Source organism: Genypterus blacodes, unplaced genomic scaffold (assembly GCF_046128005.1).
Source record: "Genypterus blacodes isolate CSIRO-AG114 ecotype Tasmania unplaced genomic scaffold, CSIRO-AGI_Gbla_v1 ptg000232l_1, whole genome shotgun sequence".
Classification (NCBI taxonomy): Eukaryota; Metazoa; Chordata; class Actinopteri; order Ophidiiformes; family Ophidiidae; genus Genypterus; species Genypterus blacodes.
Window position 1 is genome coordinate 647,055 of NW_027467030.1, and position 12,650 is coordinate 659,704.

General features: G+C 50.8%; 1 protein-coding gene across 1 annotated transcript; it reads right to left on the reverse strand.

Annotated features, from left to right (window-relative positions):
• Nucleotides 1-84: 84 nt before the first annotated feature.
• Nucleotides 85-10,315, reverse strand: rcor2 (REST corepressor 2). Its single transcript, XM_076170775.1, has 14 exons — nucleotides 10,116-10,315; nucleotides 7,438-7,563; nucleotides 6,379-6,435; nucleotides 5,984-6,064; nucleotides 5,606-5,658; nucleotides 5,324-5,485; nucleotides 4,228-4,361; nucleotides 4,064-4,130; nucleotides 3,696-3,935; nucleotides 3,508-3,585; nucleotides 3,213-3,270; nucleotides 2,497-2,564; nucleotides 2,235-2,399; nucleotides 85-2,150 (listed from the first exon to the last, which is right to left on the reverse strand). Exons 2-14 carry the CDS (start codon nucleotides 7,559-7,561, stop codon nucleotides 1,770-1,772), a joined length of 1,668 nt encoding a protein of 555 aa, XP_076026890.1. The 5' UTR covers nucleotides 7,562-7,563; nucleotides 10,116-10,315; the 3' UTR covers nucleotides 85-1,769.
• Nucleotides 10,316-12,650: the final 2,335 nt, after the last annotated feature.

The window sequence follows — 12,650 nt, forward strand, 5'->3', positions numbered from 1 at the left end:
TCAAACACAAACATCTCAGTTTCCACAATGTAAACAATCTCACATACATATGTTACACACAAGCAGTTTTTGGAGGAAAAAGGTAAAAAAAAAAGACAAGCCACTTTTCCGAGTAAAGTAATCAGGCGAGACACTTTAAAGCCAAACGTGGAGACGAGACGCCGCAGCTTCACTCCACTCAGACTGGAGGCAGAAGAAGGTGATGTCATCCTGGATCAAACCTTTAACAGGAGTCCAGTGGTCCTGATCGGTGCTGAAACAGGCGACTGGACTAGCAGGCTAAACTCAGCATGATCAATGTGTGTGTGTGTGTGTGTCAAACCTGTCAAATAATAATAAGCAAGACAGATGTAATCGGTAAAACAGCGGTCACAGCTGCAGGCTGGGTAAGCCGCTCTACGACATCATCGCCTCAGGAAGCATCAAACACACGAGCGGCGACACAGGAGGGGAATCAAGGAGGCGAGCCGGGACCCAAAAAATGCATCTGGTGCCACCGGCAGACGTTAAAGCAAACCCAGTGTTCAGACGACCTCTAACCTCTGAGGGACACAGGGACCTGATTGGAGGGTGGAGATGTGTCGTCGGCTCCATCAAGGAGTGCAAACATCCCCGAACACTCTTTCTCCTCCGGCTGATGAACACTTACACACTGATCCAGTGACGACAACCCGGGGCCAACAAAACGTCTTAAAATCTGAGAGGAGGTCCAGCGGAGCACGACGCTCGCCTCCTCTCCTCCTCTGAGCTCAGCCGATCATCAGAAGGGATTCACTACCTAAACTACGCACGATGACTAACTGCCTACCTACGACTCGGCTCTCAAAGACCTAATCAAAGAAAGAAACGTCACTCCAGTTAATACTCATCATCATCATCCATGGCTGTGAGAGAAGAAGAAGAGGCTGCACTCTCGCTCTCTCTCTTTCCTCCCACGCTCTTCCCGTCCCACAGAAGAATCCGGCGCCTGCAGGCTCAGACCTGCAGGAGGCGCTGCTCCTCTGCAACGTCGGACGTTTTTTTTTTGCTTATTTCTGAGGTTATAAGTTTAAAGCAACCTCAAAAAAGGAGAAGGAGACATCTAAGGCTTCTTCCACGTATTCCACCTTTCCCAGTCCTTCTCTAATCTTCATCACCTGGCTCGGCTCTGGTCCGGGACGTTTCCCCGCACCTTCGCTCCTTTGTTTCCCTCCTTCTGTCTCCTTTCTCGTCTTTCCCCCCCCTGACTGTTCTAAGTGGAAACCAAAAACCTGACACCGGCCCAGACGAGCCGCTCTGCCATCCAGATGTTCGGCAGTTGCCATGGAGACAAGCAGGTGTGTGTGGTGTGTGTGTGTGTGTGTGTGTGTGTGTTGGGGGTGGGGGGTTTCCGCACTGTGGTCACGGCATTCTTCATCAGTTTGACGATCCAGTGTCTTTTTGGCAGGTGGGGGTGGTGGAGTGTGTACAGGTAGTGTTGGTTCTCAAGTTCCTAGACGTGTGTGTGTGTGTGTCTGTGTACGATGGTGTGGAGGTAGGTGTGTGTTAGTACAGTAAAGGGACTGGGGGCCGGGTGTGTAAAGCAGGGGTCCTCACACTCTCATATTACAGAGCTGTGATCTCAGCTCAGGTGACGACTGTGTGTGTGTTTGTTTACTTTATAATGTGAATGTGTGTCTGAAAGCATGCCTGTGTGTGTGTGTGTGTGTGTGTGTGTGTGTGTGTGTGTGTGTGTGTGTGTGTGTGTGTGTGTGTGTGCGCGCGTGTGTGTGTGTGTGTGATGTTGCATGTCAGTGTGTGTTGCTCTGCTCCACTTTGAGCCCCACCAGAGAGGGGGGCATCTGCGCGGCCCCGGAGGCGGAGCCTGGAGGGGAGGAGCCGTTGCTGCTCCCCAGTGAAGCCCTCATGCTGGAGCCGCCTCCTCCCCCCGCCGGGCCCGAGGAGGTGACGGCGGGCCGGATGAGCGGGGGAGGGGGGTGGTTGTGCGGGGCCCGGTTCTGGAGGGGCCGTGTCTGGAGCGGGGGAGGCTGGCGGAGGAGGCTGGGCGGAGCGGAGGGAGGGGCGGGGCGGAGCAGAGGAGGCGGCTGAGAGAGGGAGGACGGAGTCTGGGTGGAGGAGGGGGGGGAGGAGCCGCCGCCGCCGCCGTCCGAGGGGGAGTCGTCCATTTTGACCTGAGGGCGGCAGGAGAGCAGAACACGTTAGACACGGTGAGATGGAATAGGAGGAGAGAGGGGAAAGCTGCTCCTTCGTCTCACCTCGTCCTCCTCGGTGCCGCCGTCTGCCGCTGCCGCTCCCATCTCCTCTGCGCTCCTCCTGTGGTCCCTCTGGTCCCGGCAGGTGGCCACCTGCTCGGCCGCCCACTCCCTCAGCACTTCGTCCAGGTTGAACCGGCGCCGGTAGCTCACGAAGAACGAGCTCACCTGTTGAGCAAGAGAGGAAGAGGAAGAGGATGAGGATGAGTGAGCGGAGGAAGGAGGCCGTCACACTGCAGATCAACAGGCCGGTCTGACTCCTCACCTGAGCCGGGGTCTTGGTCCCGATCACTTCGGCGATGGCTGTGAAGTCTTTACCATAGCGACGGATCGCTGGAAGAGAGAGAGAGAAGAGAGAGGAGGGTTAACCTTCATCCAGAGTGCAGCTGCTCTGGTGGATGGGAGTTAAATGCCTTGCTAAGAGGCACAGCAGGCAGGGGCGGGGCTCGGGTCAAAGCCATCAAGCTGCCATTATATGAGCTTATGATTGAGTTAACGCTGTGGAGTCTGAACTCGGCCGCTCTGAGCTCTGATGTGCCGCGGTATGCAGAGCTCTGTGTCCATGGCAACAGCACTCCAAAGAATAACCTCATCACTCACGAGTCTTCCTCCAACCAATACGCCTAATTTTCTATAAACACCTGTGGCTCTGATTGAGTGGTCGTTATGGATACTGAGCTGGAGTGGGAGGAGCTTCACTCCTCTCCTAACCTGAGTGAAGCTTCTGCTCGCTGCGTTTCAATCTACGGCTCCACCCTGATCTTATTCTAGCCCAAACACACTCTCCATTTAAATACAGCCGTCCTTCACTCGTCAAACGAGTCTCGTGGCGCCGAAGCCGGTGCAACACGCGGCTCCAGCACGACTCGGGCCCTCTGGCTGTGACTGTGATGTGGGATGCTGAGAGGCAGCGGTGTGAGGAGAGGCAGAGTCAGGAGGAGGACAGGAGCGAGGGATGAGGACGCCGAGGCCTTTGCTCACCCTGCACAGCCAGGAGCTGCTCCTCCGTGGTCCAGCGGGAGTTCATCTTAGGGGCGGGCTGGAGGAGAGAGTGAGACAGATTACAGAGTGAGGGAGGGGAGACGGGAAATGATGGCAGCAGAGCAGAAGTCAGATTAGGGCTAATCTCTGCCACAGGAGGGGGCGGGGAAATCTGCAGGGAGTCGGGAAATGGCAGAGTGATTAAATGAGAGGGAGGGAAGACGTTTAGAGAGCGGAGGAGAGGTGAAGAGGGCTGGAGACAAAGGGAGGGGTGAGGAAGAGGGAGGACTTGTACCTCAGTAGGTCGGAGAGTCTCCAAACCCTCAGTTATGCTCTGTTTCAAACTGCTGTTGTTCTGTTTAATGGACTGGACCTGAGGGAGAGAGAGAGAGAGGGAGAGAGAGAGAGAGAGAGAGGCACTAAGTTTATCTCTGTGGTGAGAGTTCCCAGTCTGATCCCGTGGAGGCGGTGGCGTCTCCCTACCTGTCTCTTGAGCGACACCAGCTGGGTGTCCAGTTGTCGTATGCTCAGCACCCCTGAGTCCTGGGAGGCAGACAGGGCGGTGATGTCGCCCTGGTCCAGGTACATTCCTTTGGGCGGCCTGCGTCTCGCCCTCAGAGGGTGGTGGCGGTACTGGGCGCCGATGTTCTCCTTCTTTATGGGCCCGGAGCGACCGGGCACCACCTTCTCAGAGCTGCTGCTGGTGGAGGTCTGCTTCACCGCCTGCATGGACAGAGCGACAACCACGACATCAGAGAGCTGATTGATCATTTGTACGATCGTGTTCACAGAGACAGAGGAGGAGGATCAACCACTCAAACAACCCACAGCTGAGGGGGTTCACAGCTCACCTCCTTCTTGGTGTCCACCTCAAAGTCACTGTCGCTGCCAGGGTCTCCCTCTTCTACCTCATCGTTACTATAGAGGAAGAGACAAAGACACCATGATGTCACCGTGTCAGCAGTGAGGCAGCGTCTCCTTCAGCAGATGTTTAGATGTGTAAACGAGCTCACACCTCTCAAATCTGTCCTCCTTCTCTCGTTTGCTGACCAGCCTCCTAGCCTGGCGGTCCATGACAGAGGTCCTGGTCCTGGTCTTCTTCCAGCTGTAGTAGTACTTCACCAGGCTGGAGATCAGCTTATCTGGCAGCTACACACACACACACACACAAGCACGGCCAGTCCATAAATCCAGTTTGGGAAAGCTGTGAGGGTGTTTTGACAGTGTGTGTGTGTGTGTGTGTGTAGATGTGTGTGTGCGTGTGTAAGTGTAGATGTGTGTGTAGGTGTAGATGTGTGTATAGGTGTGTGTAGATGTGTGTGTGTGTGTGTGTGTAGATGTGTGTGTGTGTGTAGATGTGTTTGTGTGGATGTGTGTCTGTAGATGTGTGTGTGTGTGTAGATGTATGTGTGTAGATGTGTGTGTGTGTGTGGGTAGATGTGTGTGTGTGTTTGTGTAGATGTGTGTGTGTAGATGTATGTGTGTAGATGTGTGTGTGTGTGTGTAGATGTGTGTGTGTGTAGATGTGTGTAGATGTATGTGTGTAGATGTGTGTGTATGTGTGTAGATGTTTGTGTGTGTGTGTGTGAAGATGTGTGTGTGTGTGTGTAGATGTGTGTGTGTGTAGATGTGTAGATGTGTGTGTGTATGTGTGTGTGTGTAGATGTGTAGATGTGTGTGTGTGTGTGTGTGAAGATGTGTGTGTGTGTGTGTGTGTGTGTGTAGATGTGTGTGTGTGTAGATGTGTGTGTGTATGTGTGTAGATGTGTGTGTGTGTGTGTAGATGTGTAGATGTGTAGATGTGTGTGTGTATGTGTAGATGTGTGTGTGTAGATGTGTGTGTGTGTAGATGTGTAGATGTGTGTGTGTATGTGTGTGTGTGTAGATGTGTGTGTGTGTATGTGTAGATGTGTGTGTGTGTGAAGATGTGTGTGTGTGTAGATGTGTGTGTGTGTGTAGATGTGTAGATGTGTGTGTGTATGTGTGTAGATGTGTGTGTGTGTGTGTGTGTGTAGATGTGTAGATGTGTGTGTAGATGTGTAGATGTGTGTGTGTGTATGTGTAGATGTGTGTAGATGTGTGTGTAGATGTGCATGTCCCTGTCCTCCTACCATCTGCTGGATGCGGTGGAAGCTCTTGCCGTGGAAGCTGAACGCTTGTTCAAACAGAACTTTATCCTCCACCGTCCACTCGTCAGGGAAGGGGGTGAAGTTAGCCAGGTCGGCCAGCGAGCGCTCCACGTCGTGCTTGTGCCACAACAGCATGCCCAGGGCCTGGAGGAGCGGAGGAGGAGGAGGAGGAACAAAGGGTAAGAGACAGGGATGATGTAGGAGGAAGATGTATAAAGACAGAATTGTGATTTGTGTCAGTAAAGGAGTTTGCAGTCTACATACCTGCTCCATGTTGTATCCGTGTTTCTCCTTGGCCATCAGGATGTATTCATCCACTGAGACGAGAGAGGAGAAGCAGGTCAGAACAGAGAGGCGGGGATCGATAACAGAACACAAGACAGAGGAGCAGAGCACAGACAGATGGGTCACAAAGGGTTAACGACAGATCCAGGGGAAAGGATGGAGAGAGAGCAGAGGAGAGGGGAGGGGGGGAGGAGGCAAGACTGAGACTCCTATCCGCCAGCCAGCACACTGCCATAATGTTAAAGGTCAAGATGTTGAACCTGTTTGTGTGCGTGTGCGTGTGCGTGTGCGCGTGTGTGTGTGTGTGTGTGTGTGTGTGTGTGTGTGCACGTGCACGTGTGCGTGTGTGTGCCTTACACATTGCATCAGTGATCTGGCTGTTGGGACACCAGACCAACATGCTCCTCTGGTCCTTCTCATTGTACCGGGCTGGACTGTCTGTTGACGAGAACAATCACACACACGCACGTCAGTCAAAGATCCATTCTGACTCAAAACACACTCTTTGAGAATCTAAGTGTACATCTCATGGTCATCATGTTTGAATCCCTCTTTGTGGAGTTACATCATCTCCGTCCTCCATCTGCTTCTTCCTCTCCCTCTTTTTCACACTCACATCTCAACTTCTCCTTCTCACAGCTCGTCTGTTTACCAGCACTCTGATGAACCCCACATTGGATTTGTATTCAAACAGGTTGAGAAATACATGAACCCCCCCCCCCCCCTTCCCAGACTGTCCCTCATCACCATACCTGGTTTGAACTCAGGGATCTGAGCCTGGTAGTCTCCTCCTACTCTGATCATGCTGTCTGTAGAGAGAGAGAGAGAGAGAGAGAGAGACACAGGAGACCAGAATTAGTTACTCCATCCTAGAAAGCTGGACATGGTGGTGGGGAGGAGTGGGGGCAGGGGAGTGTGTGTTGGGTACACAGCAGACATTTCCCTAAAGGTTGCAGAGCCGGACAGACGGGAGGGAAAGAAGAAGGATGAGAACTGAGACAATGGGAGAGAGGGTTTGTGGTGAGGCAGTGAGATACGCAGGCACAGATGGAGGGAAAGGAAGGAAGGATCAGCAAAACAGGAGAAAAAGAACAGGAGTCAACGGTACACATTAAGTAATTAGAGCTGTGGTAAAGCCGAGGAGAGGAGGGGGGGGGGGAGAGATGAAGAAGGAGGAGAGCAAGAAGTGAGAAAGCTCACAAGTGAAGCGGAGCAGGAGGAGGAGGAAGAGAGAGATTACAGCTTCCTCAGGGACAGAGGGCAGGAAGGGAGGGGGGGGGGGGGGGGCGACAGAAACTGGAGTAGGTGGCGAGATGTGGGTGGAAGGAGGCAGGGATAGGAATCGTGGAGGATTTGAAGCAAGGAAAAGCAGGGAAATAAGGAGGCAGGAGAGGAGAGGAGAGGAGAGGAGAGGAGAGGAGAGGAGAGGAGAGGCTGGATGACTGCAGATGTGTGCCTCAGGAGTCTGGGTCCAGAGGATCCCAGTACAGCTGCTCTGCTCTGACATCAGAATGTGAATGCACCATCAAGCTACTGTCCAGGTGAAGCAAAGGTTACAGCACGAAAGAGCAGCAGACGGCTACAAGGCAGTGAGTGAGGAGGAGAGTGGAGGAGGGGAGGAAGCATGAGGGAGTGAGCGAGTGACAGAGGAGAGCACAGGATGGGAACTTAAGAGACACCACAGCTACGCAATGAACGTGTGTGTGTGTGTGTGAGAGTGTGTGCTACTACATGTGTTCCAAGGTTACCAACAGCAAACCAACACATTAGTAGTTAGGTTAAGGTGATGTGTGTGTGTTGTGTGGTCCTACCATGGGCGTGCTCTTCGTCACTGCTCTCCTCCTCGGAGTGTGGTAGGCTGTTGCCATTGGTTACGGTCTTGGCTCTGCTCCTGGACAGGACCCCGGCCCCCGAGCGCTCCATCACTGAGGGCATGGCTGGGGGAAAAAAACACACAACCACTAAATATGTAAGTACAACTGGATGATAGCTGACTGATCTAACAGTCACCTGTGTCCGTGTCCACTCATGACGATTCAGTGAGAGGACTTGGACTTGACTCTTTTAAGATGAGAGCCTCCATTTGTAATGCCACGCACTGAAGCAGCACTCCCACTGCTTCCTCTCTCCTCTGCATCACTCTGAGGCTCTACTCCACGCATCATCACTCAATATCTGTCCAGCCAAAGTGACCTTGTTCTGACCACAGTTCTGCCGGGGTCACATTGTGATGCAGGCGGCGTCAGATCCGGATCTCGCCGGCCAAATGCTACTTCAAAAACAGCACTACAAGCGCTTCAATCCCAGAACCCAAATGTATCATCGCGAGCTCATTAAACATCAAATGAGCACCGACCAAAAAAGAGACCAGGAGGCTGGTTTGTGTCCTGGAACCTACAAACAAAAACGGCAACGGCTCAGGGAGAAAAACACACACAACCCCTCTCATCTACGTCTCTATAGAAGAACGACACACGGCATACTAACAAAATGCTACATTTCTTTCAGAGTTTCTCATATTGCTTTGTTGTGACCTCTCTGACAGTTTAGATGTGCTACTGTGAGCTCAGGGTGAAGCCTGTGGGGTTTGATAGGCATTCAAACTACTCTGTCTAATATGAAAACTAGTGTACACAACAAAGAAACAACAGAAATTCTATTCAGTCACCGTTTGACACAACAAAATCCAGGGTATGCAGTATAATCTGTTAAACGTGCGCTTACACACAAGTCAACAAATACTCAATAATCCACGAGTGGTACAACACACAGAGCCCTCCTGTATGATGGAGGCTCTCATCTAAAGTGTCATCGACAGGCTCACCGTGTAATTACGTCGACAATCCTAGTGTGTGTGTGTGTGTGTGTGTGTGTGTGTGTGTGTGTGTGTGTGTGTGTGTGTGTGTGTGTGTGTGTGTGTCTCAGCAGCACAACGGACTAGACGGTCATCTCAGGACACCGCTCTGAACTAGGGAGAGTGTAACAGCAGAGACGGGGAAATCTGAAACTCCGCCATACATTAACGCAAAGCAGTTACAGAGGAGAAGGAGCCCGATAACTTAACAAAACACAACATCCCAAAACATCACAGTGAAGGAATTCCTCAAACGCTCGCCTTTTTTCACCTGTAAAGCCATCGGGTCATAACCTAATTTGCACTTTTGCCAACTGGGAACAGAACAAAGCAGTGATGCGTTCACGTCACTTCGGCGTTATGACGTTCGCGCTTGGCCTCTAATGTGACCGACGGGAGACGTATGTGCTCAAACCGACATTTCATTTCTCTCCATCCGTAAGAATGAGACACTATTCGTCCGGAGACACTTGAGTCACTCTGCCGGTCAACCAAACTGCCATTCACGGTGAAAACAAAACCCTCCGACGCTCTCTGAGGTCTTTGTTTCCTGTTGCCCGCCGGTGGGCCCTGAACTACAACAGCTGTGCCCCAACTTCATTCTAAACTCACTTTATGACCATTAAACGTGCGTCTCTCCATCATAGTTCATTCAAATGTTGATGAATTTTCTGACAATAGCAAAGAGAAGTTGTCTAATTTCACCCGGCTCACTTTCGAGGACAGTTTTGGGCCCTGGCGGTAGCATCGGGTACTGCGCGGAGGTAGCCTCGAACTCTACGCGAAATAAACAACCTCTACTGGTTTCAAGCAACTGAAACGATCAAGCAGACTGAGACCAGTATCGATAGGCGTCCATTTAAAGCTAAACCCCCACTAACAACTCCTTACCAAGCTCCACTCACCGCCATAAGGAAACATGTTACAACTTGATTTAATCCCAGACACTGATACACAATTATTAATCATCAGTTGATTAGTTTAAGAATTAAGTATGTAAGCACAATTATCTTATTCTCAGTCATACATTACTGAATGGATACTTCTTCATTAATGCATCATGTTTGACTCATTTAATCCTGAAAAACAACATTATTAATATTATATAGTGACCTATAAGTCTGTGAAACCCAATAAGGAGTTTCCGGTGTTCTTATTTAAGTATTTTACACTCCGTGTTTGCACTGTAGCGATGCAGGGACTGCTTTTATAATTTGTTAAACCACAAACAATTTAGTCCTTTATACTAAACAAAAATAAGATAGTGAATTTCACATGTTTTCGGGGCAGTCACATCTGTGTCTCCGGCTTTGAAGACCTTTTGTTTTCCCCACGCTTACGCTGCTGTTACTACTGACGCTACAGTCTGAGGGCACGGAGTCAAACTCTCTGAATTATAACTCAACTTGTCGGTCTGTTGCCGGTCTCTTCGTTGCAAACACAAACAGCTTCCGCGACTAAACTAACCGCTGGCTGGTGGAACAATTTAAACATCCGACCACCACCAAAACAGAACCTTGAACCTAAAACCTTTCCAGATGCTAACATTAGCTCGTGTGCTAGCTTGCGGCTAGTACCGTCGCGTTACATTAGTAACGTTAGTAGTTGGAAGTGGAGATAACAGTCTCACCGTACCTGCGAGTCGTTCCGCTCCTCTATACCGAGCTCCAAACTTCAATATCCCGTTATCCCCGGTGTATAGTCCTCCTCGAAACGTTCAAAGATAATATTTGCCCCGAACGGACTTAATTTGTGCCTAATTGAACGCCACTGCCAGTACAATGAAGTGGAGTGCATGGAGAGATGGAAGCGCCGTGTGTGTGTGCGTGTGTGTGTGCCGGGGGGACGGACAACACCCCGAGAAAAGTGAGGTGGACATCCGCCCTGCTGCGTTCGCCTCTCCCGGCTGGAACGAGTCCGCTTGGATTGGCAAACATTTGTCCACTAAAACTATGATGTGGTTTGTTTATCTTTAATAAAATAAGCGTAAATAAAGCGGGATTTCTTGTATAAAACGTGACAAGTTAAAGTCCAATTGATGTGTACGTTTTTACTAAAAGACCTAAGTGAAGGAAGATAGATTGTAGCAAACTGTTTCTTTCAAATCACACACGATGGTTATTGTCTATAGTTAATCTCGATTATATAGTGGATTCGTTGTGTTTTAAGGCAACGCAAGCTTTTATAGAGCCATCTGCCTTCTATCAGAAATCCCATAAATTACGGACTACTTTCGAGTGTGCCGGCGGAGGGATTCGTCAGCTGCGCATCTCAGTGCTGAGGCTGACTGTCCAGACTTGTACTGATGTATGCATGGTGGAGAAAAGGGCAGGAGAGTGGGGGTACGACTGAACCGCGTACGTGTGTGTGTGCGTGTGTGCGTGCGTGTGTGTGTGTGTGTGTGTACGTGCGTGTACGTGCGTGTGTGTGTCCGTGAAGTGACAATGACTCAGATAAATAGCCTGAATGTACAGGCCTTATACAAACTAATGTCTATAAACTTATGGCCGTGCGTGTGTGAGCAGATACACACCTGTGAATGTGCATCAAATAAATGATTAGTTCAGCGATAATGACATAGTAGCAGAATGTACACACCTGATGCTGGCTATGAACACTCCCCATTACACACACACACACGCACACATGCACATACACACACACACATGCACACAACCTACTGTTAGCTCTCATGCCTGTGCCTCCTCCGTCTGTCTCCCTCTCTTCTTTATTTGTCATTGTCTGTCTCTCCCACTCCCTCCTCTTCCCTTCCCTTCTTCTCCCTCTCCCCCCCTTTATCTCGTCTCCATCTCCTCTCTGATCTCTTCTTTTTGCCATCACACTCCTCTCCCTTTCCTTCTCTCCTCCTCACTCCTCACTTTGTCTTCTCTCCTCTGCTACCTGCCTCTCTCTGCACCTCCTGTCTGTTTGGCTGCTTCCTGTCCCTGCACTTCTTCATTTTCTTTACCTCCCTCCCCCTTCTTCTTATCACTTCTTATTCCTCATGACTTTCTACCGATCTCTCCTCCTTCCTTCTACCTCCTCCATCGACCTCCTGAATATGTGCCCTAATTCTAATGTGCCCCCCCCTCCTCTCACTGCTCCTGCCTCTCCAAGGTCTCTCTCTCTCTCTCTTTCTCTCTCTCTCTCTCTCTCTTTCTCTCACTCTCTCTCTCTTCCTCTCCCTCTCTCTCTCTGTTTCTTCTTCTCCTTCCTTCTATGCCAATAATGTCTCTGTTCTCCATCTTTCTCTAACCCTTCTCCTGATCACCCTGAATCCATTTCCTCTGCCTCCCCCTCCACCCTCTTTCCTCTGCTCTTCCACTCCCCCCTTGTTTTCTCCTTCCTGTGATGACTCCTTGCCTCTCCTTCCTGCCTCTCTCCTTCTCTCCTTGTTCCTCTCCATTTTCTTCTTCCTCCACTTCACCTCCTTCCTTGCTTCCAACCATTCTCCCACTCTCTCATCTGTTCTCCACCCCCCCTCCTACTCCTGCCTCTCTCTCTCTCTCTCTGTCTGTCTCTATGTCTGTCTGTCTGTCTCTCTCTCTCTCTCTCTCTCTCTCTCTCTCTCTCTCTCTCTCTCTCTCTCTCCCTCCCTCCCTCTCTCTCTCTGGCTACTTATCTATCCTTTTTTTTATCACTCTTGATTTCTACACAATGTGTGCTGGTGTGTGTGTGTGTGTGTGTGTGCGCGCATGCATACGTGCAAGTAGATGATTTCCCCCTCCCCCATCTTCCCCCTACAGTGACACAGTGAAGCAGTTTCGCTTTGCTCACCTCCAACTCCCCCCCTCCTCCCCTCTTTGCTCTTCCTCTGCTCTTCCTCTCATCTTCACCCCTGCCACCCTCTCCTCTGCCCTCCTCTCATCTCATTAGTCCATGTCCATGAAACTCACCATTCCACTGGGCTCTCTCTCTCTCTCTCTCTCTCTCTCCTCGCTCAGTCCTTCAGTCCCTTACACACCCTCACTAATGAACAACTGCTACATTGCTCTCTCCTCTCTCCCCCTCCCTTCACCTCTCGCGTTGCTCTCCTCTCTCCCTTTAACCTCCTCCTCTCTCCGTCCTTCCCTCTCTTCCTTCCCTCCTCCTCACAGATCTCTTGTAAGTGTCCCTCCCACTCTCCCTTTACACCTCTCCCCCTCTGTGTCACTCTGCACCTGTCTCATT

Excerpts from the sequence above, each read along its gene's own strand:
- rcor2 (XM_076170775.1), bottom strand. The coding sequence starts at position 7,561 with ATGCCCTCAGTGATGGAGCGCTCGGGGGCCGGGGTCCTGTCCAGGAGC. Across the intron at positions 6,065-6,378 it reads GATCCCTGAGTTCAAACCAG|ACAGTCCAGCCCGGTACAAT; the intron begins GTATGGTGATGA and ends TCTCGTCAACAG. Across the intron at positions 3,271-3,507 it reads AGACTCTCCGACCTACTGAG|CCCGCCCCTAAGATGAACTC; the intron begins GTACAAGTCCTC and ends TCTCTCCTCCAG.